At 42.4% G+C, this 27184-nt stretch overlaps 1 protein-coding gene across 1 annotated transcript; it reads right to left on the reverse strand.

Annotated features, from left to right (window-relative positions):
• Positions 1-1887: 1887 nt before the first annotated feature.
• RNF13 (ring finger protein 13) lies at positions 1888-26019 on the reverse strand. The gene is made up of 10 exons (XM_017835407.1): positions 25940-26019; positions 20828-20955; positions 17909-17989; positions 16580-16705; positions 14101-14188; positions 12203-12293; positions 11640-11745; positions 9326-9419; positions 4975-5055; positions 1888-3358 (listed from the first exon to the last, which is right to left on the reverse strand). The coding sequence occupies exons 2-10, from the start codon at positions 20939-20941 to the stop codon at positions 2997-2999; spliced, it is 1143 nt and encodes a 380-aa protein (XP_017690896.1). The 5' UTR covers positions 20942-20955; positions 25940-26019; the 3' UTR covers positions 1888-2996.
• Between the last annotated feature and the right edge of the window lie 1165 nt (positions 26020-27184).

Consider the following 27184-nt stretch of genomic DNA (forward strand, 5'->3'; position numbering starts at 1 on the left):
CCAGGCATTCTTTAGGGTACTCTTAAATTAGGTGATATCTCGTCAAGTAACTCCACATTTATCCATCTCTATGGTGAGGAGTTCCCCCACCCTTTGAATGCCCAATACACCAAACAAGCTGGAGGAGACTTTGCACAGGACCTGGTGAAGGGTTGGGGGTGGTTGGGCCGGGTCAGTGCACAGAGTGGGGATGTGCTCCCCTCACCCACGGAAGAGGCAGATTTAAGGTCTTCATTACCCCAAAGGATTCCACCTGTATTTGGTACTTCTGCTACCTGAGGACTCTAAAAGCACAAGTTCTGTGGGACGTGGTGGCAAATCTTGGAGCTCGTGGTATGGAAAAGACAGCCAAGCCCAGATCAGGGGAGGTGAGTCTGCAGCAAGGCTTGGCCTTCCTGGGCCCTCACACCAGTCAGGTGCTGCTGGGCATGACCCAAAAATACCTTTGTTCTCCCCTCCTTCCCCCACACCATCATTAGTGTCAGAGCTGCACCTGCTCCTCTGCTTGGCACTAGATCGGGTCTAACTAAAACCTTCCTATATATAGTTTGTATTCTCCCACTGCCAAGTGGCTCCATGTCTGAACTGGATCTCCCAGCGCCAAAGCTGGAACAGATGAACATGCACAGAGCAAATTCCTGTTCAATACTAAGTAGTACAGAGGATGCAAACCTCCTGTTTCCCCCATAAAACACATGTGAAGCTGTGCTCTGCATCTAAACACGATTTAAAATTGCACTCACCTTCTGATGCAGAACTCTGTTTCTCCCTGGCCGGGGTGGGGGTGCAGGTATCTCCCCAAAGCTGCTTCTGTGGTAAGGCCAGAGTGGCAGAAATGGACTGTAGCAGCACCTCAGAGGCAAGAGCAGCTGCTGGCAGCACACTCCAGGTACTTGTCATCACATTCCTTAGTTTGACATTGTTCCTTTCTGACCAATTCCCTCACCCAAGCAGGTGTGTCTGTAAGTCACCGGTATACTTCTGCTTGCTAACAATTAGATGTTGCTCACATTACTTTTTCAAATGCATTTGTTGGTGAATTTCTGTAGCAGAATGATGTCTGTGCATCTAATTGCAGCCAATACTACAACCAAAATTACATACAGCATATTACAAAGTTTATCTCAGTTCATGGCTGTGGAACTCTCCAGGTTTTGGGGTGCCTGAAATACAGTAACTGATAAACAGATGCACTTACAGCAACAGCAGGAACCTATTTTAAGATACATCTTTCAGCTTAGTACTTACATTTTCAGAAATCATTTTCCCATTTGGACTCACCTAGACACATGCATACTGAAGGGGAATATTGCCTGGTGAAAATATACCACTACACTGACTGTCCTTACCCCACGGCTGCTGGTGGCAGTGGTCTGGAGATGAATCATCCTTTCATTATTATCCTTTTACTGTGCCTCATTGTGCAAAATAAACTCTCCCTGCTCTCAGCAAGGCCCAGAGGACAGATATGCAAGGCAGGATGTGTGGCTGCATGGAGTGATAGGTCAGAAATCACACCTGGGAACACCTCACCTGCCTGTCCTGGGTTCCAGCACGAGGCTGCAGTTCCACAGGCGCTGCCGCGGGGGCACAACTGTCCAGAGCACCCTGGTCCTGCTTCCTGCTCCCCCAGCCACGCTATGTGTACACACTCAGGCTGGTCCAAACTCCTCCTCAAGCTAGAAGTGAACAAAAAGAAAGTTTCCTCCGTAACTCAGACCCCCTGCACACAGCACTGGTCAGTGCAGCTCCTTGGGATTCAAAGCACGATGCAGGGGAATGTCTGCTCAGGGATCCCAATTGTACGTGTTCTGCATCTTCAAAAGCACTTTAACCTCAGTCGTAAAAGTAGGAGTCCATGAAGAATCAAATAATGCAAAAGTTCAATAAACTCCTTTTGATATTTAAAGTGGAAAACGTGTTTATTAACATTCTTTCAAGCTTTCCTTAGTCAAGGCCATATAAAAAAATCTCCATGTTGAGTATATGGTTTTACTTTCTACATAGTTACAGAGGTATTATATAGAATTTACCTTTTTTGTGATACACTGGTAAGTACTGAGTTCTGTGAGACAGGTGTAAGCGCTTGTTTTCAAATCAGGTATTTGAAAAGAACAATTTTTTATATACAGAGTTTAGCAGACTAATGTAGCATAAAATGCTCTTAATAAGAGGCATATGAGCCAAGGATCAATATAATACTTACCTAAAATTCTTTTTCTATGTGGAACAAAATCTCTGTCTTGGGCATCCCCCAATTCCCACATCTTCACTGGAAACCAGACAACAAAGTAGTAGCAAGGGGGACAATTAATGTGCTTATGGTGGACCTGACCTTGTGAATTGCTCAAAACTAAACATATATTCTAAGTTTTCTTAACCTGGGAATTGCTCAATGAAATTTCTTAAACTCAGCTACTGTGGCAAACTCCAAAGGATTATTTGGAATCACTGCTTTGAGACAGAAGTGGAATTTCTTCTGCTGTTTCGATACACCAGCACACAAAATATCGATCTGTTCTACATTTTCCTTTCAGTAGTGGTGACAGTTCTTAGGAAAACTCTATACAAACATGCAAATACAGGTTTTGTTGGGCTTAAGGGGTAACACATACCTACATGTAATAAATATTGCTCTCAGAATGACCCATTTGTAGCTACAACATGGAAATAAAAGTACTTCCAGAGAAATCCCGTTTCAACAAAAGACATTTAGAGTCTGTGTGATATTTCCATTGATATAAACTATTAACATTATTCATTAGCATTGTGAAGTCCAGTTTAACTGTTGGTTTTGAGAAGACAGAATGTGTGACTGAATACCTGCATCAAAAATAAAATCTATCGGTAATGATTTAACCCGAGTACTACTACACGAACTGCTGCTCCTATCAAAGAAACCACATGGATTACAGATTAAAAGAGATTCCCTACGCAAAGGTTTGTAAATAGCCTTAAGAACCCTTTTGTTCATACACTATTGGTCATTAGTAGTCTCAGACAGTGTTTGCCACTCTGTACTCCCTGTCCTCACTGGGCTGCAGCTGAACCACCACACTTTCTTCGTTCATGCCGTTCTCCGCATCACTGCTGTCATTGTCATTGTCATCCTCCTCGTACTCCGAGGACTCGGTCATGTTCTGGTGGGAGTGGGACTCTGACAGAGCCCCGAAGGACTGTGTGCTGACCGAGGCCAGTGGTCTGAGCAGAGGAGTGTTCTCAGACACCTCGTTCTCCTCTTGGCTGCTGTCTGTCTCTGAGTCAGAGTCCCCCTGGGAAGGGACCACTTTCTGCTTACACACGGGGCAGGTTTTCTTTGTTTTTGTCAGCCAGGGGTCCACACACTTGCAGTGATATGCTGTTAGAAAACGAAATACAAGGACATCATTATCCAAGTGAAAAGGACAGGGAAACCTGCTAAACTGTGCTTCTGTTCAGTAACATAGGAGAATTTCGGGATGTAACTCACAAAGAGAATTTTATTCCCAAGTTTGTTGGCACATAGCCTGTACAAAACACCTGACAGACTCAGAACTCAGCCACATGGGTATATGCAATGAATACTTGTGTTCTCTACTGAGTGAATGAGAGCAGTCCTGCAACAGGCCACATTTAACGAGATAAACTTTAAAGCTTCTTGAGGAATTCTAACCACTCTGAAGCAGGCACGCCCACCATCAACATCCTCACAATGCCTCTAGCCTCCACACCAACATGTATCAAAGCACCTTGTTATTAAATAAAATTACTGCATGATTTTGTGGATTTTAAATTAGGTCTGCAGTTGGTACTGCAACTATACTGTGTTTAAAAAAACACATGTATAAGTGTCTTACTTATGGTATTAAAAACCCAACTCTGCTTAGTAACAGAGACTTGTACCTGGCAGAGAGCTTGTATGTACGCAGGCCAGCACGCTGTGTTTAGTACGTGGTCAAGCATGTTTGGCAACATGTTCTCCACAAGAACTCATGGTGGTGGTTGGTGGTGTTCGAGTTTAGTTACCTCTGCAGTCCCCCACTGGGAGAGATGCCGTGGACCTGTTCTTTCTCTTCTGAGAACTCCTTGTTTATCAAGCTGGTTTGAAATTGGTTTTACACTGTGGATCTACAAAGCTCCTGTCACTGGCTGTGTATGGAAGGCTGTAACATCAGCTGCCTCTTTGTTAACAATATCTGTGATTGCTGTCACAGTGCCTGCTCAGAGCAGGAGTTCAGTGAAAAAAAAACAGATAAAACTGTACCCAGCCAAAATGGCTGTAGTATAGTTATGGCCTGAGAGGCAGAGAGAGGGTCCCAAGCTAGGAAGGGTGAATCTTATCTTTCTTGAGAGCTTTTATCAAAAATATGTTTAAATCTAGAGATGCTCTTGGGCCCAGGCCTCTTCTAGATTTCTAGATATAAGCACTTAAAATGCTTCCTTGTACTTAAAGGCAGTCAAAAGCAGTCTTGTCTTGTGGATAGATACGGACCTGACTGCTAAGTACACCTTTGCAGTGGGCTGGATTTGAGAAAGACTGTCACAGGGGAAATATCCCACCAACGCTGACTTCAAGTGCAGTCAGGCAGTGGCTCTGCATGGACACAGGCTGCAGGACAGACCCCCCCTCCAGCCACACCTCCAGGTCACCGAAAGCTCAATTAGGTTTTATGGTTTATTTCTCTTGGGGAAAGGGAAAGCCTATTTTTTTTTTAATGTAGAAAGTATTACATTAAATACAGATAAGGGGCAGTGTCAAGCCCAGATTTTCTTTCATGTATACATCCAAGGAAAAATACGAGGTGGGAATGCTAGCCTTTTGGCTTTTAAAAGGAGAAAGCAAGCTTTCTCTTTTCCCACTTTGTATGTACATTCCTGCATATTAGCAAAAAGAAATTTTATAAATCACTCACTAAACATATTTGCTGTGGGTTTTAGACAGCGTTCTACAGAGCTGTTTTAATCCAAATACAAACCTAAAATACAGCTGCTTACCATGAGAGCATGGAAGGATTCTGAGCTTGTCTCCATCCTCATATTCATCCAGGCAGATGGCACACACATCATATTCATCTCCTACAGCATATAAGTGAGAATCAGCTTGACTTTAAAGGACTTGCAGCAGACCCTCATCCTGACACACATCCAAGCCAGTGCTCCCCACTGCCCCGGCAGGGCAGCTCCTGCCAGCTGCAGAGCTACTCCTGGACTTCTGACCTCTTTGGGACCAGAGCTCATCCACTTTAGGATAATAAAAACATTTTAAACTGTGAAGTGCTATCTCTATAATATTCTTTCATGCTCACTGAAAGTAAGATAAAAGGATTTAAAATACAGGATTCACTTTACTATACAGGTATTAATTAGTTATTGACAAAACTTAAGGCAGAAAAATAGCAACAAATAAAACTGGGTAAAAAATAAGAATCATAATAAGGAATGACAGTCTGGTCACAGGGGGGAGTTCAGTGTTTTGTAACTCAAACTTGACAGACAGGATACCCAGCACTGGCAGTACTGACACAGCATACACTGCTGTGGTACGTTATACGACCAAAGTAGAGACACTTCTCAGAGGTCAGTGCATTCCTGATGGTCCTTCCATCAATTCCCATGGCTCTTTTCCTTTCCCTGAAGACACTGGCCTCCCAAGCTGCTCCTGTCCTGTGGTGGCTTTAGCCTAGCCACTCACTCCATTCGAGGGATGGGGAAAAGGGTCAGAAGGGAAAACGTCAGAAAATCCTTGAGAAAAAGCCATGGGTAAAGCAAAAGCTGGACACACAAGCAAAGGAAAATAAGGAATTCCTTCACTGCCTCCCAGCAGAGCTTCAAGACCAAACAGCAGCAAGCAGAACACTGGGTTTAAGTTTGGTTCCTAAACCCTTTGCCTCAACATCCATGGATTCAGACATCTCTCTCTCTCTCTCTCTCTCTCTCTCCAGGTAAAGACATAAAGTCCTGAACCTTTTGGTGCCTTCCTTACCCCTCTGCAACCAGGATTCTTTTCTGGGAAGTACACATGAGCTCCATGGAAGGGGAGGAAACTGCCCTTTCCAGAGGGGTCCGTATCAGGTTAGGGCACTTCATGAGTGATAAGACATATAAAGAACGAGCAAACAGGATCAAACCTAGCAGGGTCACAGGGAAGGTAGGCAATGCCTTTGCAAACTGGTTTCTAGAATTAAGAAATATGGCAGATCTTCTCTCTGTGGACATTGGTAGAACAGCCAATTGGTAGAACAGCCATTCGTAGAAGCTCTGGGTGTGAAATGACTGCTCCTGGTCAGTAGGATTAGCAGAGGGGGGTGGTAAGTGGAAACTGCTCCTGGTGGTGTTGGAAGCAGTTCGCTAGGCTGGAGGAGTTACTGGTATTGTCTTATTACAAAACTGCCCCCAAGGAATGTATCAGTCACACACACAGGAGACACAAGCTCCAGCTGCACACTGCCCTGACCATGAATTGTTCTTTAGATGCGCAAACTACTTCACCAGAAACAACCAGCTTGGCCCAGCCTGCCTCTCCCTGTCACACGGCTGTAAGCACACTGCCAGCAACCTTCCCATCACCTGACTGACACGGATGGTCGAGGGACTGGACAGTAACGGGGCCAAGTGCTCCACCGCATGTTTGTCCATCCCATCACACGGGCAGTCATCTGCCCAACACGTGGTGCTGGGTGTCCACACCCTGGTTACACACTGTGCAATAGGGGAAGGCACCAAGAAGCCCAAAGAGCAGTGCTGGAAGGTGACAGCTGCTCTTGAGTAGGCTCATTTCCCCAGGGCATCCCCCCGGCCAAGGAACAGCAGCACCCTCGGAAGCGGTGGAGCTTCACACCCATTTCTAGGCCAGGCAGGCACAGGTGAAGTTTCCTGACAGCACAGGTCTCTGTCCCACTCCTCCCCTCATGGCACAGCCATGTGCCACGAGCCCTGGGCCCTGCTGCTCCAGCAGCACCCACCACGTCCATCTGCAGCAGTCCCCCTGCTCCCCTTGTCCCAAAGACCACACACCTGTACCCAACCAACACTGCCAGGGCCTGCTCTCCCCGCGGCTCAGGAAGGGAGGCAGCTCAGGCAGCAGCCAGCACCAGGGACACCTGGGCACCCCGGCACATGAGACTTCTCCTGGAATAGTTCCCAAGCTGTTTCATCTCCATGACCACACATCCCTCAAGAACAGAAGATTTAAATTCTAAAAGGGACACTTTTCAGACATCTTTTTCTCAGACTCCAGTTACTGTAGATTAGGAGCTGACTCAAAACCACCAAAGGAATCAGGAGAAATGAAAGCATGGACATAACTGCAAAATAAAGTGTCTTGCTTAAATAAACTGTCTATGAGGAGTATTTAGTAAGCAAAATTATCTTCTAACTACTTGGCACATATAAATAAAAAAAAATATTTTCAGAAACACAGAATTACCTCTCCACACATATATGTGTGCTTTGAGCAATGAGAAATGCAAAACTACAGCTGCCAAGATTCCACAAGCAAAGAGGAAGGAGAACATCAAAAACAGCAATAAGATTCTCTCATACTCTGGCTCTTTCATCATGTAATTCTGAGACACTATAGACACACACAACTAACTGAAAAGGACATGAATTGACCTTCTTGAAGCAACTTTTTCCTTGCCAATTTCTCTTTAAAGTACAACATAATTTACTTTGTATTTTTATTCTAATTAGATTTCATAGGCAATCAATAAGAAAACCCAAAAATTACTACTTGTTTTATTATCTTAACATAATTTTAAAGAGTTAATTTCAAATCCATAGAAGTAGGTCACTAGAGAAAGGCTCCGTCGGCCCTGCAGAAGAAAACACTTTTTTTTTTTTCCTATGAGGCTGATTAACACTGCACAAATACTGTATCCTCTCAAACTGAACATCTGCTCTGCACAAAGTGAGAGCAATGTCGTTAATAATGCAGGGTGGCTTTAACAAGGGCAAAGTTCTGTCCTTGAACACAGGCACATCCCCTGGCCTGGTCTTTGTGCCTCAGCAAATAGATTCCCTATCGACACATGCCAGGTAGTAATCAATCATTTAACCTGACTGCTTTTTCCACCTTTTCTTCTTATACCTTGCAATAGCTTGTGTGAATGACTATCAGATGGTAAAATGGTAACACATATAAAAACAAAATGGAGAAGAAAAGTAGCAGATTTTTTCCTACTGTTAAGGAGTAGACTACAATAGAGAGGGCCTTAAGGCAGCTTTTCTATTTCACTGAATAAAGTAACAGCTTAATTCTTCAACTTTGTCATTAGATCTTGCGTCAATTTATTCACTACAGAGAATCACAACAAGTATTTTGGCATTAAATTTGAATTGCTCTTGCCCTCACAGAAGTATTGTGATTAAATGAAAGGAGCATTCCTCCAGAAAGGCAGAGAAGTTATACCCAAAAGATAGTTTTGTTTCTGTACTCTCAACAACGTCAGGCAACTTATGTGCCATTAATATTTACCAGTTTCCAGACAAACAATTATAGAATCATAGAACAGTCTGAGTTGGAAGGTCATCTATTCCACCCTTCTGCAATGAGCAGGGACACCTTTCACTAGATCAGGCTGCTCAGGGCCCCACCCAACTGAATGTTTCAGGGATGAGGCAGCCATAACCTCTCTGGGCAACTTGTACCATGGCCTCGCCGCCCTCTCTGTAAAAAGTTTCCTCCTAATATCTAGTCTGAATCCACTCTCTTTTAGCTTAAAACCATTGCCCCCTGTCCTGTTGCAAGAGACCGTGGTAAAAAGTCTCTCCCCACCTTTCTTATCAGCCCCTTCAGGCCCTGGAAGGGGCTCTCAGGTCTCCCTGCAACCTTCTCTTCATCAGGTGAACACCCCCAGCTCTCCCAACCTGGCTCCAGAGCAGAGGGGCATCAGCCCCCAGAGCACCTCCATGGCCTCCTCTGGATGCCCTCCAGCAGATCCACATCTGTCCTGTGCTGAGGATCCCAGAGCTGGATGCAGTACTGCAGATGGGAGTTCCAAATAAAGGAAATACTGCATCACAGTGACTGACTGCTGTGGCCACTGGCAATGGGAGCCCAACAAGGAACTTCTGTGGAATTTCTGTACTGATTTTGCTGTATATTATGCAACATTTTAATGCTCACCCATAGTCTGCTCTGCTCCCATTAAGGAAATGTTAGAACTCTTCTATTTCAGTGAGAACAGGGTCAAACCAAACTTTTTGTGTGCTTTCATTCCAAACTCTACTATCTATTTCAATGTACTCAAAATCACCTCTAAAACTTAACAGCCCCCTGATTTACAGTGTTTTAGTGTTAAACACAATAGGGTTCAATTAGTTATACAAAGAACGATCCACTTGCCTTTCTTAAACTTATGTACAGGAAGTTTCTTAAGCTGATCCTTCCTAAGCCGATTCCTTCTTGCTCTGTGTCTGTCTTGCACGAATTTTGTGATCTGGAAACAGACATAAGACAAAACGAACAGTAAGTTAAAACAATAAAAGAACAATAAAAGTTTTGATTTATGAAGCTTTGCAGTAAGTTGGTCAAAAGGGAACTTCAGCTCACACTGAATCACCTCTTCCCTTGCCTGAACTCAAGGAAGAAGTCAAACAGGCCTAAAGGATGTTTTCCATGACCACAGCACTTGGAACTGAGAATACACAAGCTTTTTTTGGAGAGGAAAGAAAGAAAAAATTATGTCCATACTACATAAAACAATGGCTATTGCTGCAATCCTCTACTGAGGTGTGTGAAAAGCAGGAAGTACATTGCAGAGCAAAACACAATTCAGTAAGTTTGACTGGTTTTCTTTACAGATTTAGACTATTACAGACGTTTTAGAGGATTATTCCCACATTCATCAGAATTGTGTTTTTATATTATCTACAGTAGTAGTTTGGGGAGGAGTAAAGGGGATACTTGAAGCCATTGTTACACTTTACACTGTGCGATACTAAGATAGCTAAATAACTAAAATAGCTTAGTATTATTAGTTATTTAGTTATCTAAATAACCATATTAAAGATTCTATTTCCATTTGATTAATAGTCCCTAATGCTATTTCTGTTTGATTTCTGATTCCAGCACCTGTGATATATGACATCATTTTTCAAATATGATGGCAAGCAAACAAATGAACAAAGGCCTGAACCAAAGTATACACACTAACAAGTCCTTTGAAATTTGCAGAGGTACTCTACATCTGTCTGTACTGTGGGCAGGCAAACATGGAGATTATCAATGTTATAAACAGCATGAATCTCTCTCACTTCAGGAATCCCTGCAAGGCACTGATAGACTTCACAACCAATTATTTCTTTTAAGTAACGAGTTTTGGTAAAATAAAATTTGTATATTTTTGAAGGACATTTGAACCTAAACTGTTTGTTCAGATTCTTTTACCCCAGCTAAACCAGGAGCTGTATGCACAAACTGCAGTTTTTCTGCTGTTTTTTCAGATCCTTAGTAACAATTAGAGTCTCACAATCATTTTCTAGTTAAAAACAAGATTGTCTCAAAAGAAGCAGGGTCAGAATAGAGAAGAATGAGGACCAAATCCAACTTGCAACCTCCCTGGGATCAAGTTCGCTGCACCAATTAATTGTCCAGTGCTCTCATCTATCAGGATTTCTGTTAAGGCCTCTCTAGACACAAGGGCATCAACATCTCCTGGTTTAGTATCCTTGGCAAACTTACTCAGTGTGTCCTCAGCTCTGCTGTCCAGGTCAAGAGGCGGCTGTGAGGCTGATGAGCACCACTGACCCCTGACTGCCAGGAGGTGTTACCCCTTCACTGCTGCTCCCTGAGCCAGACCCTCCCCACACCCACCCTCCTGTGTACACATGAGCTTCAAGGGACACATTTTGTCCAGAAAGATACTGTAAAAGACTGTATCAAAAACTCTGATCCCTTAGGGGTGATTTATTTTTTTTTTTTAGCATTCTGCTTTGTTTTCAGAGAGCTGCTGCAGCTGTGATTGTGCCAAATGTGTCCAGGATTGTCAGTGAAACACGTAACTTGCAGTGCAAAAAATAATAACACGGAATAAAATATTTTTAAAAAGTGTTTATAGAACAGTTGATGCATTACTTGATTTTTATTAAAAGGTAAAATAATAAATTGGGCACAGATTCCAAAAAGTGGGATGCTAAGTATTCTGAAATAACGTACAGCTCTGCTATCTTACCTTTTCAAGGAGAGATGTCCCAGCTGAGAACTTCTACAGGCAGTGTATGTGCTGTGAGATGTGTACTCTGTGCTTGCACTGATCACTACCCTGCAGTATAAACCAGTGAGCCCTGCACCACTGAGCAGTGGCACTAATGATTATCAAGTCTGGTAAAGCGGGACATGCTCTCGGTGTACAAGAGCACAGGTCACCCTGTATGGGGCCAAAAAGCAAGGGCTTGTGCAGTGCAAGAGTGGCAATGAGAACAATTCCCTGTAAGTAGTTACAAGGCAGAGAGAACACCCATGATATGCCTTTGACAAAATTCTGCACCTATTTATTTTACCAAGAAACGAAAGGATTCCAGGTGAGCATGGTACAGGTGTGTGCCATACACACAGCTGTCACTGTTCCCTTACTGCATCCCTTCCTTAAACCTCAGTATGTGACAGCTCCCTGACGACCTGTTTGAAAGAAAAAATGTTATCAACAGAAGGAACTTACCATAAATATGACGATGAGAATAAGACAGATCCCTACTATTATTAAGAAGGGGATTAAGTAGTACTCCAAAGGAAGACTGAACTCTGGGATCAGCACAACATGGCCACTGTGGGGAGGAAGAATAAATACGATTTAAAAAAAAATTAAAAGAAAAGGTTGTCACTAGACACACTACAGAAATCTTATCTGTGCACAACAACACAGAAAATTCAGCCGATATGCACACAATGTAAAGCCAATTAAATAAAAGGATAAAACAGTGTTTCTTAGGACATTTTTGGAGTTAAAACTACTTCCTGATCTCAATCATAAATCTAGAGCAAACAGGAAAATCACCTCACAGCTGCTTTGACAGCAGAATGAAAAAAAATAACATGATATCAAAAGATAAAGTGAAATCATTCTTATTTACTAAAGCATTGTGGGTTGCTCTCAGGCACAAGATTTTACCTGGAATACCTATAGCCTCTGTTATCACAAAATCCTATTTTAAATCCACAAATAATCAAAAGAGGCAATGACCTGATGCAAGGAATAACACAGCTGCACGTTAGGTAACCTACCCCTTTTCGTAAGTAAATTCTTCTTTAAGAGAATTGGCTGACGTCTCACCAATAAAGACAGAAGGAATGTCAATCTTCTTTAAAACTTCAACTGTATACAAAAAAGCAGGAAAGTAAAACTATTATTATGTGGACACTCTATGGGAAGTCTTGAGACACAAGACTTAGCACTATGAGACTATCCCAACAGGAAGACATATTAGAACAGTGACATACAGACGAACGTACATGCAAGCTACAGCTTTACATCACACAAATGCTATTATTTTTCCTAAACAATTTCTAAGGGCTTTATTTTGGGCATAAAAATCAAAATTCCTAATGGAATATTAAAGAGAGCATAAAACCAAAATATTTTGACAAGAAAGTCATCACCAGAGAAAGTTTAACCAGAACACCACTCTTTACTCAGAGAATTGATACAAGGCACACAGCTCCACTGATTTCCAGAATTTCTGACAACTTGCATGATTTTGTGATCTGGTTCTGTAAGTTTTAATGAATCTGTCTTCCCTCCTTTTCACTCTAGACATAAGTAAACATACTGGAAACAACTGCAGTTGAGGTCAAAAAGAAGAAAGAAGAAAATGAACAAGTCCCAATCTTTATTTCAATCTCAAGAAACTGGATGAACTGTCTTCTACTTCTCTGCTTACCAGTGAAGGCAATAATAAATGAAAAATTATTCAAAGATAAATCCCATATTCCAGAAAACCTTTTCCTCAGCTTCACCTTATACTGATTTGCCCCCTACTGCTTCACATTTAAGGCTCAAAGTAACCTGAGTTTAGACCGTATCAAAGCAGTCAGGTTCCTCAAGTGTCACCTCACACTTCCAGATCTGTGTTTGTTGTGGACTTGTTCTACACGTTGATTTCTCAGTGAAACATGAAAATAAGATTTACACAGGTTAAGAATTCATTAAACCCACTTTCACGTAAGTGCCTGGGTTACTCAGATCCCATTTAGTTTGTGAGAGTTCATTCCTAGTTTACTCAATGATGTTTCCACTGGGACAGAATTTATTTTCCTCTCATTTATGTTCTTGTTCCATACTGAGCAAGTTCAAAAACTGGACAAAATAAAGAAATGTCACAAAGAAAGTCATAGCAGCACTACAGACAAAAAACACACACCATAAAACAAACTCAACATTTTGACTACAAGATGTTCTGAACATATTCACTTCATGAAGGTTAAAACTGGAACAGCTATCATGAGAATCAAATAGTAAATCATGCACTGGTCTCTAAACATTCTTTTTCCAACTGAAAAACTGAAAATAAGTACACGTGATATGTATTCCTATGAAACTAGAATCCATTTGTCCAGAGGAACAGGAAAACGTACCCAACAGTGCAATAACAAAATGGAACCACTAACAATCACGGTTTGACTCCATGATCTCAAGGGTCTTTCCCAACCTAAATGGTTCTGTGATTCTAAATACTAAAAAGCTGTATTTTAAAGTTTCATTTCCTTCCAAATGCATTTTTTTCTACTTTTCCTATATTTCTACTTAATTAACCACACATCAGCTATTTTCCACATCAGTCATATAAATCTCAGATTTAACCATTTAACCCAGAACACTTGAACTAAAATTTGGAAGAAAACCACAAGAAATGCTCAGAGAAAGTAAAAATCAATGCCACTAATCATACACAAGTATACATATATGTTCTTATACAAATATCTCCCATTTTTAAATGTTAAAAGCAGGAGGATTTCTGTTTAGGGAGGGGTTGTTTCTCTTTTTGTTTCTTGGGGACTTGGGGGGTTTTTTTCTTTGGTTGGTTTGTGCTGGTGGGGTTTTCAGGGGTCTTTGGTGGTGATGCTCTTGCCAGTGGGTGAAATGATTTTTCAAACAGGAGAGAAGAAGTGATACCTGTACTTACTGTCGTTGGATCCCATGCTTATGAGGTCATCAGAATCAACATTGTGAACTATAGCTGCCTTGTATCCAGCTCTCTGGGCATTTAAAACCTGTAAGCCACACAAAATACTTATTGGAAAGACTACTGCTTCCAAACACAGTAACCTGTCTGTGCCCTGAGACAAGGTACACTTCCAGGAAGTTATTAATATGTATACAACATCATTTGCACTTATAAAACAAGTGTCTCCTTTCAAAGCAAAATCATATCATTATTCTTATACTCATGTAACTATGTTATTTTTCCAGAAAACCAATATTGTCTGTAGGTAGTGTTTATATATATTAAAAATAAGAGTTAAAAACTTTCTATGGGTAGTTAAAAACAATATTTGATCACAATTGAAAATAAAGGCACTAATGTAATCTAGAAATTACCACTTGATAAATGTGGAATATCTCACCTGAAATCCCAGGTATCAGAAGCATTCTCACGGAAAAGGGTAAAAATTTTAAGTGGGTACAAAGCTGTTACCATCCTGTGCACCAGTTAGGTTTCTGAACTATACTCACATTTTTGCCAATACAAGCAAAGCCCAAGATCCATGTAAATGTCATTTACTACAGTGACTAACGTAAACTTAGAAAAGTTACAACTATTCATCTTGGATACTGCATCCACCACAGTATAAAAACCCCTCACAAGCTGCAAAAAGCATTTAGAGGATCTTGAGAAACATTTGGGTTTCATCCTAACAATACTGATTCTCTTCCCTTATTGCTAATGACTGTATTTCAAACAACAGGACAATGTTATTGGAAAATGTAGAATGCAGACACCTTTAGAAATCCCAATATTACAAAAAAAAAATCCATTTAAGATGTCAGCATAGATGCACGTTTGGGGGTTTGGCCAATATTACATCATCACAGAAAATATCCAGAAAGAAATCAAGATACAGCTATGCACCTACATTTTTAGTTTTCAACGTAAAACAGGAGAGATGGGACTTTCAAATTAACTCCAGTTTTTGTTAAAACCTGCATTCTGTCAGTCATGTGGTTAATGGGTAATTTAACTCACATCTTGGCACACGTGCAACTTCCTGGCAGAAACCTCAGGGCAAAATGCTGTCCTGGGCATGCAATTATACGATGCAATGCTGCAATAGTACAACAACGTGCTGGAGGTGAATTCACTGGCCAGTGAGCACACACATACACACAGTCACCTTGGTAATGCTGACTGATCCACTTGCAGCCTTGCTCTTTGTCTAATATGAAATGTGTGAGAATCCCCTTTTCCATCAATATTACATGAAATATAAAACATAACCAAAAAACTCTTACATACAGAGCTAATGGGACTCAATCCTTAAAGGACAGACCATGGAAATCCCTCAATGGCAATGCAGAAATCTTCCAAATTCTAATCTGTTCCTTTAAGCATGTTTCCAGAAGCAATGCTGTCCCATCAGTGTTTGGACAGCAATTAGACCAGCAAAGAGGACGTGGAAACCAGCAAGTAACCCTTTGCCCTTCCTTTTCCCTACTGAGCCATATGCAGATGCAGTGGGAGGATTCACAGGACAGAATGTGTGCCATTCCCGAGTTTGATGTGAAGTCAGATTACACGAGTAGTGAGACTGCCTCTGCAGCTGGAATCTACAGTCTGGGTAGAATTTACATGTTTAAATCACCACGTAACCAAACAGCAGCAAATATGGTTGAATCTCTGTTTAGCTCATAAAAGTCAACAACAAACTTGAAGAGTCCCGTTTTCCTCAAGACATCCTTAGCTATAGCATGCAAAGGGGTCATTTTCACAAAAACCATATATTCTATCCAAGCACAGGTAATTCTAATTTTGCATATTCAAAATCAAAGAATGTTAAAGGTTGGAAGGGACCTTAAAGATCAGTGCACTGGAGTGGGTCTCGAGAAGGGCAGCAAAGCTGTTGGAGGGCCTGGAGCACGTGTCCTGTGAGGAGCAGCTGAGGAAGCCGGGGTTGTTTAGTCTGGAGAAGAGGTGGCTCACGGGTGACCCTGATGAAGCTCAGGGATGACCATTCTCTACAACTGCCTGACAGGAGGCTGCAGGCAGGTGGGTGTCGGGTTCTGCTCGCAGGCAACCAGCAATAGGACAAGTGGACAGAGTCTTAAGTTGCACCAGGGGAAATTTAGGTTGGACACGAGGAATTTCTTCACAGAAAGAGTGGTTAGATATCGGAAGGGGCTGCCCAGGGAAGTGATGGAGTCACTGTCCCTGGAGGTGTTTACTGACACTGGATGTGGCACTCAATGCCGTGGTCTAGTTGACAAGGTAGGTCAGACTTGATCATCTCTGCTTTATCTGCCTGGAGACAATAAAATTCTCCCTTCCCTTCATATCAGTATCTACCCTACTGTTAGCTATAGATATTTTTCTGAAGTACCAGTAAATTCTTTGAAAGAGAGAGGAAAAAAGAAATAGTAATAAAAAACAATTCAAGAATTCTTACCTTGACATCGAAGTTGCACTCCAGCCTTCGGATCAACACAATAAAAGCACCAGAGGAGTTGTCTCTCAGTGGAGGTGGGGCTATAGGCTCACACGCATTCTCCGGTTTGGAATTTATTAGAAATCCCTAGAAAACATGAACAGAAACAGGAGCTTCTTTTCTCTTTGTCTTAACAAAAGAGTTGGTAGACAAGAATAAAACCACATTTTCATACAATAGCTAAGCAAATTCTTATCATCAGCTTAATCCTATACTGCAGCAAGATTTCTGCTACTTCTCTATTTATTTTAAGTCATCAGAATCTTTATGTCTGTAAAGAATTAGAAAGTTATAAGGAAAATACAGTTTTTCTAATCACCTCATACTCAGACTTTGCAGTATAATTCAACATAAAGAGGATGGCATATACTACATTAATAAAGTGTTAACTATTATGGTAAGACATATGGAGACTAATCAAGAAACCAGAAGTACAATAGCCTAAGCAGCACCAACACAAACTCAGCACTTGCCAATTAACCAGGGAACACAAGGAAAGGCCTGTGTGACCCTAGCACAGACCTATCACACAAAATAGCTGGTTTGCTCTGGTAAGGAAAGAGCACACAATGTGCTACAGCTGAAAGGTTCCCAGAAGTAGGAAACTCTGGCAATATCAACAACTGGCATACTAATAAATCTTAATTACAAGCATTGAAAAAGTATACCACTTTCATCCTATTGCAACCATATCACAGCAGTTTTTAAACTAATTAAAATCTTAATGCAAAGGAAAAAGTTTTAGTCTAATATTCAGGACTAAACTCGTTATTACTTCTACACAGGTGATGACACCTACCTTAAATAAGACAGAGCTGTCTAACAGTTTAAAAGGTTAAAATCAAAGCTCCTTATATCTATTTTTGATGTATTCAATTGGCTCACTACTTGGGTAAATCACTTAATCACCGTCTGTTATACAGCTCTAACACCACTTCTCCCCATGGTAACACCCACTGGGCAGGGAAATGAAGTCTGCTCGAGGGGAATTGCAGAGAATTTTGAGTTACAGGAATTGTTACAGCACTTTATTCCCCTCTGCGATTAAAAGGGCAACACACAACTAAGAGTGACCCACCCCTGGACTTTCACACCAGCTTCATTTTTTGCATAGTTTACTCACAACACTGCAACACCAACAATGCTGCAGAGCCAGGTTCTGGGGCCATACACACTACACACAGACGGAACAGGCAACTCTTATCTTTTTTAGTTTACAGAGAGCAAGCAGATACAGTTCTCTTGATATATATTCAGGGCATTTATATATATGTATTTTATTTATTTCACCTTCAAGCCTTCTGCTGGTAGTCTGTAGCCAAATCTAGCAGGTAGGTCATCAAAAGTCTGGGTTCCATTTTCAAGGTTGTACTAAGAGAAACAAACAAACAAACAAACAAATAAATAAAACCAGGTTTGTAACAAGATAGAAATAGTTAGCAAGTGTAAACAGAAATAAACAACACTGCATTCTTTTAGATTAAAATATTTATCAGACATAGGACACCTTGTGACCATGTCAATGAAATCACAAAACTGTTTATTCCACTTGTCTTCCACTCATCCAGCAACATCATTCTTTTCTTATCTAGCTGTCAAAATACAAAAGTAATAGATATTTTGTTAAATTATTTGTACAGTAAATCTTTCTTTCTACTGTCTAAAACTCAAATACCATCATATTTGCAGAACAGAAACTAAAAACTAAAAAAAAAAATCTAAAGAGCTGGAGGGCTTATAGGTATAGAGCTTTTATTGGATGGTGATAGCAGGTGTTTTGCCCTGAATTCACTTGTGTACAGGGAAGAACAGCTTTCAACAACTTGTAGGCAAAGAATATGCCACCCCTTCCCAACTCCCTGTTATCCATTCAGGTTAGTAGCTGAAAAGTATCTCTACAGTTTTGTTTTATAATAACTCTGAGCTTTCACTTCAAAACAGAAGAATATTGTAAGGATATAAATCTGTGGAAGCTTTGTTTCATCTTTCCTTGTCCATCTTCAGCAGCTCTATGCCATGCCTGACCAACACAGAAGTCATACCAGAAGAGGTGCAAACTGTAAGTACGCTACATTTTTTTCATATAAAGTAAACCAAGTATTTCCTGCAAAAGTTGTGAACTCTACAGTAACTGACTGGAATGTGCATCAGTTATAAGTTGTACTAAATGGTTTAGTGACTCAGAAACGTTTGTCTATTCATTGTATCATCACACTGTCACACACAACAGCCAAGCAAGGATCACGTTTGCTTCACAGGGACATTTTCTACCAGCCAGACTTAGACAGAAGAACTCAAACTATAGTTCAGAGACAAACACTGCTGTGACTTATCTGAACTCTTCCAAAGGAGCAACATTTTGAAGGAGCTTTCTTCCCACAGACTCTAACAAAATTGAGGGGAAAGAGGTAGGAATGGAGCCAAGTTTCAAGGAAGCTTCCTTGTTCTGTGTGATCAGTGTGCTCCACACAGTCTCTCCTCCCAGCCTTCCACCACACAGAGCACCAGTGCACCACCTTCTTCAAAACATCCTTCCTGAGCTCGTGCCACTGCCAGTTCTTGTTTGAGTTACTTGGCAAGCCCCAGCTAAAGCCAAGAGTCAGACACAAACCTATTTATTTTTACTCCTTTTTCATAAAACAACCAATTCTGCCTCAAATGCATGTAACAGCACTTTACACATACATGATCCTTCATTTGAAGCTGCAACTATGTGAGAACACAGAAGCATAAAGACTCTTAAATTAGAAGGGAATAGAAGAATTTCGTTCCTTAGTGAACCCAAAACTAGACCAGTTTTGCTAACAAATGGGTAATCGTTACACTGTGAGATCTCTCAAGATTGTAAATGATCTGTACACCAGCAACACCAAGTGACACTGCTAACATTCTCTCTTCTGAGCATTCCACTGGCTCCTTTGTGCAGTAGTTTTAGAGCCTACTTCAAGATATTCTCAGAATAAATCTGCCACTTCCAAACATCCAAGAATAAAAGACACTTCATTTTTATAAGGAAAAATTTTAGAATACTGCACACAAAAGCTTAAATAGAAAAAATTAAACTAAACTTCCAAAATGCCCTATTTTTCTTCTTTGAAGTTGGGGGGGTTGTTTGTGTTGTTTTAAATAATCCTTATAAGAGAGGAAGAAGCAAGAATAAAAGTCAAGTTTTTTTTGAAAAGAGGAAGCAGGGCTTGGTGACAGAGGAAAGGGGGATAGGAAATCATGTTTACAGTAGAGTAACAGTTTCAAATTTCACAATAAAATGGTCACATCAGTGTTATAATTCAGCAATTATCTATCTGCATTGTTTCCTTACTTTTTTCCTACAAAAAGTATTGATAGAATAGTAACAACCTGAAGATCCAAATAACATACTTCAGTGTTCATCAACCCCATGCTACCATAAACTTTTAAGAATTTTTATGTTAAAATTTGGCTTCAAGGGCCTGTCACTGTTCTCCCAAGTTGATATGGTATTAAAAACTCCTCTGCATATCACTGGAATAAGCAGAGAACGCAGAGCCAACAGTACTTAGGTTTAATTGTTTCAGTAGCTTAAGCTCTATCCTACAAAGACATTTATAACGTCCTCCTCAAAACTTCACAACATACCACATTGGTAATAAATAGCAAAACAAAACCTTTTCCCACTGACCTATGTTCATTATACTGTTTATTAGCCTGACGATCTGAAATTCTACACACCCCAAAATTTTATCCTTAACGATAGCAGATATTTTCAGCTATTTAAAAAAATAGCTACGTCTAGGTGTAGTACTCACAAAAAACCTTCCTGGCAAGGCCTCCAGCACACCCATGAATTATACCAGCCATAAAGGATTACTTATTTACATCCAGGAACTGTACAAAATGGTATCCATCACCAAAACTTAAACTGCTGTCTAAGCCAAGTCATGGAATTCTTTTAACAGGATTATAACATGCTACAGGACATCTGGTCAGAGTGGAACTTTGTAAATGTCTAAGGGAATTAAGTGCTTTCACTGTCATGGTACCTGAGCACATATCATCTACAAAGTTGTTTGAAAATGTACACTTCATTTTTTTGTTGAAATAAACTGTTAAGGCAATTCCATTTCAAGCAACATGCTGTAATATTTATTGTATTAACTGATAAATTAATAGAATAGTTAAAAAGAAGATTCGATTTCATAGATATTTCACTCATGTAGAAAATATACTTACTGCTAAAATATCTGCCTCCACAGGTAAAAGATTCAGGAAAGCAAATAACTGCACAGTCACAATAGTGTATATCTGAGTGGCAGACAACATCAGCATTCCTATTGACAACAGCATATTTTATTCAATACCTGCAAGAAAAAAACCAGAGTCAAGGCACATAGCAAATACTTTGCTCTGTCATTTTATGGGGCTCTCTTGGTAAGTAAACACTTTGCCAGAGAAGTATGTAAAATGTTATTTGACATATACTTTTGAGAAACAAGTCACCTTAAAGTTCTATCATTATTTTAGAATAGAAGTCTCTTCTGTCAAGACATGTAACCTCCATGGGAGGGACTGCATGCAGAAACCACAAAGTTGTAAGAGCAGCACTTCAAAAAGCTTTAGGCACCATACAGCAATACAAGGGATGAATGTTCACATTGTATTAATCATCCTTAGAGACTCTTCATTTTAAACTTCCCTTCTTCCAGCATAAATCCAAATCAGCAAAATACCCCATATACTTGGAGTAAGTACACTAAAAGCATTTATTCTAAATATACAGTGCTTTTGCAAGTGAGACGAACACGTAACAAACACAAACCAGCTGTATCAACTTCAGAGAAACTCAGAGATGTTCCAACGTGACAGCTGCTCTGGGCAGCAGCTCTAGTCCCCTGGAAAGTGTGTGCATTTCTGAGACTTTTAAAAACAAGGACACGAGTACTCTGTAAAGTTTGCTTAGATGCATGTCCCCAGCTCTTTAAAAGGAAGTCAATTCTGCTTTGCTAGTAAGGGCCTGCAAACTTATGCTCTCATAATCCACAAACATATGAACAACATGGCACAAATTTGCAACTAAAATCCACTAAATATTATGTTTAATGTAGTAAGAAATTGTGTTTCTGCTAAGTTTTCATTTCAAATGCTCAATACCACGTGCCCACAAGCATTTCCTCCAATGCAGGGCTTTCAGTTCTTACACAAACACAAGGCTGTCCCACAGTCCACACTCACAGGGAGGTAACAATTCCAATAGCAAAACCCTAAAGTCAAGCATCCAAAAACAGTTGCAGTACAGTTGCAGTTGGGTGAGGGGGCGAGATTCAGCCTCAATCTATGCTGTCAAGAAATGCAATCTGAACTGCGGGAATAGTTAGCTGACAAAGGGACAGAGACTTCCTGAGAGGAAGGATGTGGAGCTGGGAAAGAATCCTGTCCAGATGCTCATCAAACTTCTCCCCCAATTCCCATGAGCTACATGTAGAGGCATCTGTCCTGTTGGATATCCCCAAAATATAGGACTGATTAATGCCATGCCCTTCTTCCCCTAAAAAAATTGAACTACGGTTTGTTTTTTCCTACAAAACTTTACGCTTTCACTTTCTTTCCCCCAGATGTCATATTCTATCCACTTTATTCATCAAAGCAGAACTCCCATCGATGCAGTTTCACCAAGCTGCCAGTATAAGATGTTCTGGATCATTTATTAACAGTCCTTCCATCTAGGGAACCCGAGAGGCAACAACTAGTGTTCACCCCTGTGTCATGCTCCTACAACTGCCCAACTGCCCATCCTACAGAGGTCAGTGGGACAGCTACATCAACACAAGCTCATGGGGGAAAAGACTCAGTGGGATTCTGCACTGTGATCCACCAGGATGGACAACTGCCTCTGTCTGCCGAACGTGGTCTTAAAAGAGAATATCAAAGAATTGTTTCACACAGAAATTTTATTCAAAACAAAACTACTAACTGAGGTAATTTTAGTGCTTAAACAACTACTTTTTTGGTTTTCTTTGACAAGGGCCATCTAAACAACAAAAACTCTTTAGAGCATGGAATAGAAATGGAGAATTACACTATCTCAGCCTCCCCCAGTAGCCTTACTACCTCGGGACAGAGTAAGAAATCATCATTAATTCCCAGAAATTCCCTGGCATCCAGAACAGCCCCATGAGAACGGTGGCAGTCACTGCAAGGGAGCAGAAGCCAGGAGGAACCTCCCTCCAAGGTTTCTCTTTTAAAGGCCACAACACCCCACAGAACGGGGCCTCTGCTCTGCACCAACAGTCACGACTGACCATCCCTGTGCTGCTGCTGCAGGCACAATCCAGTCTGGAGACACACAGTGACCAGCTGTCTACAGAGGAACTTCAGATTCCTCTCAGCCTTAGCTACAGCATGATAAGGGGCAGGCAGCCTCTTAAGAACACAGAAAGCACAGAATATCTTATTCCCCTTATAAATACTCACACCTAAACGTGACCAAGCTAGAAAATTCAATATTCAGAATTCAAATACATGTGATTCAGTACACCTTGAACTCCCGAGTACCAAACAAGCACCATTGAAGTGCTACATTCTGCAGGAAATCTAACCACTTCCACTGCTGGATGTAAGAGAATTGCTCAGTTCACAGATGGATCAAGTCTGGGATTCTTCCAGTCTCAAAGTAAGAGATTGCTGGAAATAACATAAAATAGTCACAACAAAAAACAACACAAATACATGGGATCCAATACTGCTGTAAGAGGTAAAATAATTCATGGACAAGTTTTAAAATAGTATGTGCTTAATAATACAATTATCAGAACATCTGGATCTCTCTAACTTCTTTAATTGGAGGAATTAAAAGTACTTCCAAATAATTAAACTCAATTAGGCCATCCAAATTGTTTGTATGATTGCTGAAAACCTCCAAATTGCAGCCTCTTATAGAAATGGTTTCATGTGGATTTGTTTTCATTTGACTGTAGATATTTCATTCTGAAAATTTTCTGTTGACTTACCAGAGAAATCACAGCCAACACTACTGCTTTCTTTTTCAGAATCAAGAAACACCTAAGAATTCCTGTCTTCCTGTCCTACCCTTTGTGGGCTTTTCAAGCAAAAAGCATTATCCCATGATGTAAGGTTCTCAATGTTAATTAACGCAAATATCAGAGTCAGATTTGATTTAAACTAACATGAAGAGAATTAGAATTCATTATTATTATTTGGAGGAAACACCTGATATTTTCAAAAACAGTTCTCATAATTCTGACTTAGTCATTCAGACATAGGATGCTTTGTGAAACTTTCAATTAGTTCACGGGAACTGAAGTTACAGTCACAGGAACTGGTAATGAGTTACGAAATTAATGAATTTTTATTGCTAAATTAAGACTTACCAGCTTTTCTCATCAGCCTGCCCTAAAAAAGGAGGACGCTGGTGAAACTGGAAGGACAAAAGAACCATTGTTCGAAAAATACAGCCATTTTTACTATGACAGAAGCAACAATACACTTGAAGCTATCACAGCACTTTAACCAACACAGTAAATTCAGCACATACCTTACAACAGAGAGAAAAGCACTAAAGGAGCATTAAGCAAGGTTAGAAAATATCAGAATTAAATTGGTCCTTGCCAACAACATGCACGTACAGTGAAGTTTTCCCTGTCAAAGCTACATACATACAAGTTCTTCTGGGCCCAGGAACTACTGCCTCAAGCACAAGCCCAAAAGCCTTACAATTCCTGAAATTCAGTGGCACTTTGGAAAGCACCCCCCTCTCAGATGAGGCAAGCAGCTCAGAGGACACAAAAATACAGGTGTATGGAATCAAGGGCTACACTGTAAACCACACAACAAAAGTTAAACCTGACTCTGCAGTAACCTTCAGCACTTTACACCTGATTTTCCAATGTGTACAGGCAAAGCTGCCCATAAATAACTTTGGGCATTTCTTCCCACTCTGCATCCTAGAACTCACAAACCAAAGCCTGAGGTGCTGCATCCCTCTGTCAGGGACTGAGCAGGGCAGAAACATGGATGGGAAAGGTGGGGTGTGCTGGACCACAGCTACAAGCAGCAAGACACCCCTGAAGTAAACACACTAAGCACATTTATGACAGAGGTCACAAAGACATTACATGGTTCAAGACACAGACAAGAACATCGGGGCTTTTGGCAAATATCCACAAACCAGACTGCACAAACTACATATAGATATCAAATTTTCACACATTTGTGTCTCAATCAACTCAAAATGTGTTTCAGAGCAGAAGACAACACAAAGCAATCTCATGTCCACACAGTTATGTACATGCTTCAACTTCCTCATTTCCCTCCTACTTGTGAAAAAACCCCAAGCTTGTACATCTATATTAAACAATCTTAAATTCTATTTGAAGCCAAACAAGATTATGATGCTTACAGGAATAACAAAAATCATATGAACATACAGAAACTTTGTCCTGACACACACCCAGTGACAACATTCCAAGTAGTTCCATAGCCTGGGCTGCACCTTCCAAAATTCCATAAGCTACACAGCTAATACCAATAACTGTCATTCACATCCCTCAAGCCCCCCATATCTCTGACTTTTTGCATTTCGATGCCACCACATCACTACTGACCTAAATCTCCATCTCACACCTTTCACGAAACTGAACACTGATGCACACAAAGGAAAATCAGCGTTAGACCTGTTAAGACGAAGGAACAATTCCTCTCAATTCACTTTAACCTTATCACTAGGAATTTGGCTGTCAGCCAGCCAGAGTCCACACTACTCGTTATCCTGCAATACCAACCAGCACCTCGGAGCACAGCCAGCCTCAGGAACCACACACCGGGCTGAGACGCGAAACGCCCAAGCAAGGGTCGAGCTTTCCCCGGGCCAGGGGTGACGCTCGGGAAGCGCTCCAACAGCTTCCGCTCCGCTCCCTCCCGCGGGGTCGGGCAGCGCCGAGGCCGCGGCGGCTCCAGCCGAGCCCAGCCCTGGCTCCGCCTGAGCCGCGCCGAGGACCGCGCCCCGCCTCGCCACTCCAAGGGTGGAGGCAAATAAGAGCTGCGCAATGAAGCGCTGAGTGCTCAGCGGCTGCACAGCCCGGGCGCCCGGCGGCGGGGAGAGCCCGGGGGGCGCTGCGGCCGCGCCCTAGGGCAAACCTGTGGCCTGGGGGCCCCGGCGGTGACCTACGGCCCAGCCCAGCCCAGCCCGGCCCGGCCTGGCCCGGCACTCACCTGCGGCCCGGCCCCGCGCTCACCTACGGCTCGGCCCGGCCCCGCGCTCACCTACGGCTCGGCCCGGCCCCGCGCTCACCTGCGGCACGGCCCGGCCCGGCCCGGCCCGGCACTCACCTGCGGCCCGGCCCCGCGGCCCGGCCCCGCCTAGGCCCACGCCATGGCGCGTTCCGTGCGCTCGGCGCCCGCGCCGGAAGTTCCGCCTGACGGCGCGCGGCCGCAGGCACCGCTCCGAGGCAGTCCATTGGCCTCTCGGGCTGTCACTCAGCCAAGGAGGGGCGGGGCGTGGCTCCACATTGGACCCGCCCGCGGGGGGAGGGCGGTGCCCTCCCGCCCCGCCGCCAGGGGGCGCGCGGCGCCGGGCGGGGCCACAGCGGCGCCTCAGGACGGCCCGGCCCCGGGGAGGGAGCTGTGCCGGGACGGAGCCGTGCCGGGGCCCCGCCGTGCCGGGACGGAGCCGTGCCGGGGCCCCGCCGTGCCGACACAGAACTCCTGCAGCCTGCGGTAGGAGACAGTGCGAGATCCCTTCGTTACCGGGGCTGTAAATGGAAATGGGCTTGAACTGCAGACCTACAGATAGCAGAATTATCAGGAAGCGCAGGAAACACAGANGTGCCGGGGCCCCGCCGTGCCGGGAGGGAGCCGTGCCGGGGCCCCGCCGTGCCGGGACGGAGCCGTGCCGGGGCCCCGCCGTGCCGGGAGGGAGCTCCTGCAGCCTGCGGTAGGAGACAGTGCGGGGCTGGAATTCCACCGGCATGTGTGCGTGCAGTTCCTACGGCTGGGGGAGGTCTTGTCCTAAACAGCAACGCCAAACTCGGCCAAGAAAGGAGACAGAATTAATCTGAGTGTAAGGACCCCCACCGGCCTCTCGGGAGCTTGTACCTATTTCCCAGCCATAACATAGCAGACACTTCCTGTAGATATATCTATGGCAATTTATAAGCTTATAAATTGAAAAAATTATGCTGGAACACGTCTATTGGCAGGCACAGCATTTCACCTGGGAGTGCGGGACGGCCGCACAGTGCCCGTGACTGTCGGCCGCGTGGAAAAACACAGCATTGTCTGAGGAAAAGCCATTGTCTCCATCTGGTAACAAAATGCAGTAACGTGTTTCTCCACCCGCTATTCTGTTATAAAATGAACCCTTCAAAAGTTGACCAGCCTTTCTGTTTAATAAAATGAGCTATTTCTTAAAGGAAAGAAGAGTTACGAGAAGATGTTATGCATCATTTTAGTACCTTACCACCCTGTTTTTGTTTTTTCTTTTTTTAACATGGTTGGAACATGCATTTTGCTGTGGTTTCAGCACACTGGAGCAGCAGCACCAGCGTTTGGGCGGCACAGCGCAGCGAGATCCCT

The sequence above is a fragment of the Lepidothrix coronata genome, unplaced genomic scaffold (genome assembly GCF_001604755.1).
Source record: "Lepidothrix coronata isolate B3197 unplaced genomic scaffold, Lepidothrix_coronata-1.0 Scaffold256, whole genome shotgun sequence".
In the NCBI taxonomy this organism is placed as follows: domain Eukaryota; kingdom Metazoa; phylum Chordata; class Aves; order Passeriformes; family Pipridae; genus Lepidothrix; species Lepidothrix coronata.

Bases quoted from the DNA above. Each gene is read 5' to 3' on its own strand.
- RNF13 (XM_017835407.1), bottom strand. From the start codon at position 20,941: ATGCTGTTGTCAATAGGAATGCTGATGTTGTCTGCCACTCAGATATAC. The intron at 11,746-12,202 runs GTAGGTTACCTA...TCCTCCCCACAG, and splicing joins GAATTTACTTACGAAAAGGG to TGGCCATGTTGTGCTGATCC. The intron at 5,056-9,325 runs GCAAGTGGATCG...TATATGCTGTAG, and splicing joins TGTACATAAGTTTAAGAAAG to GAGATGAATATGATGTGTGT.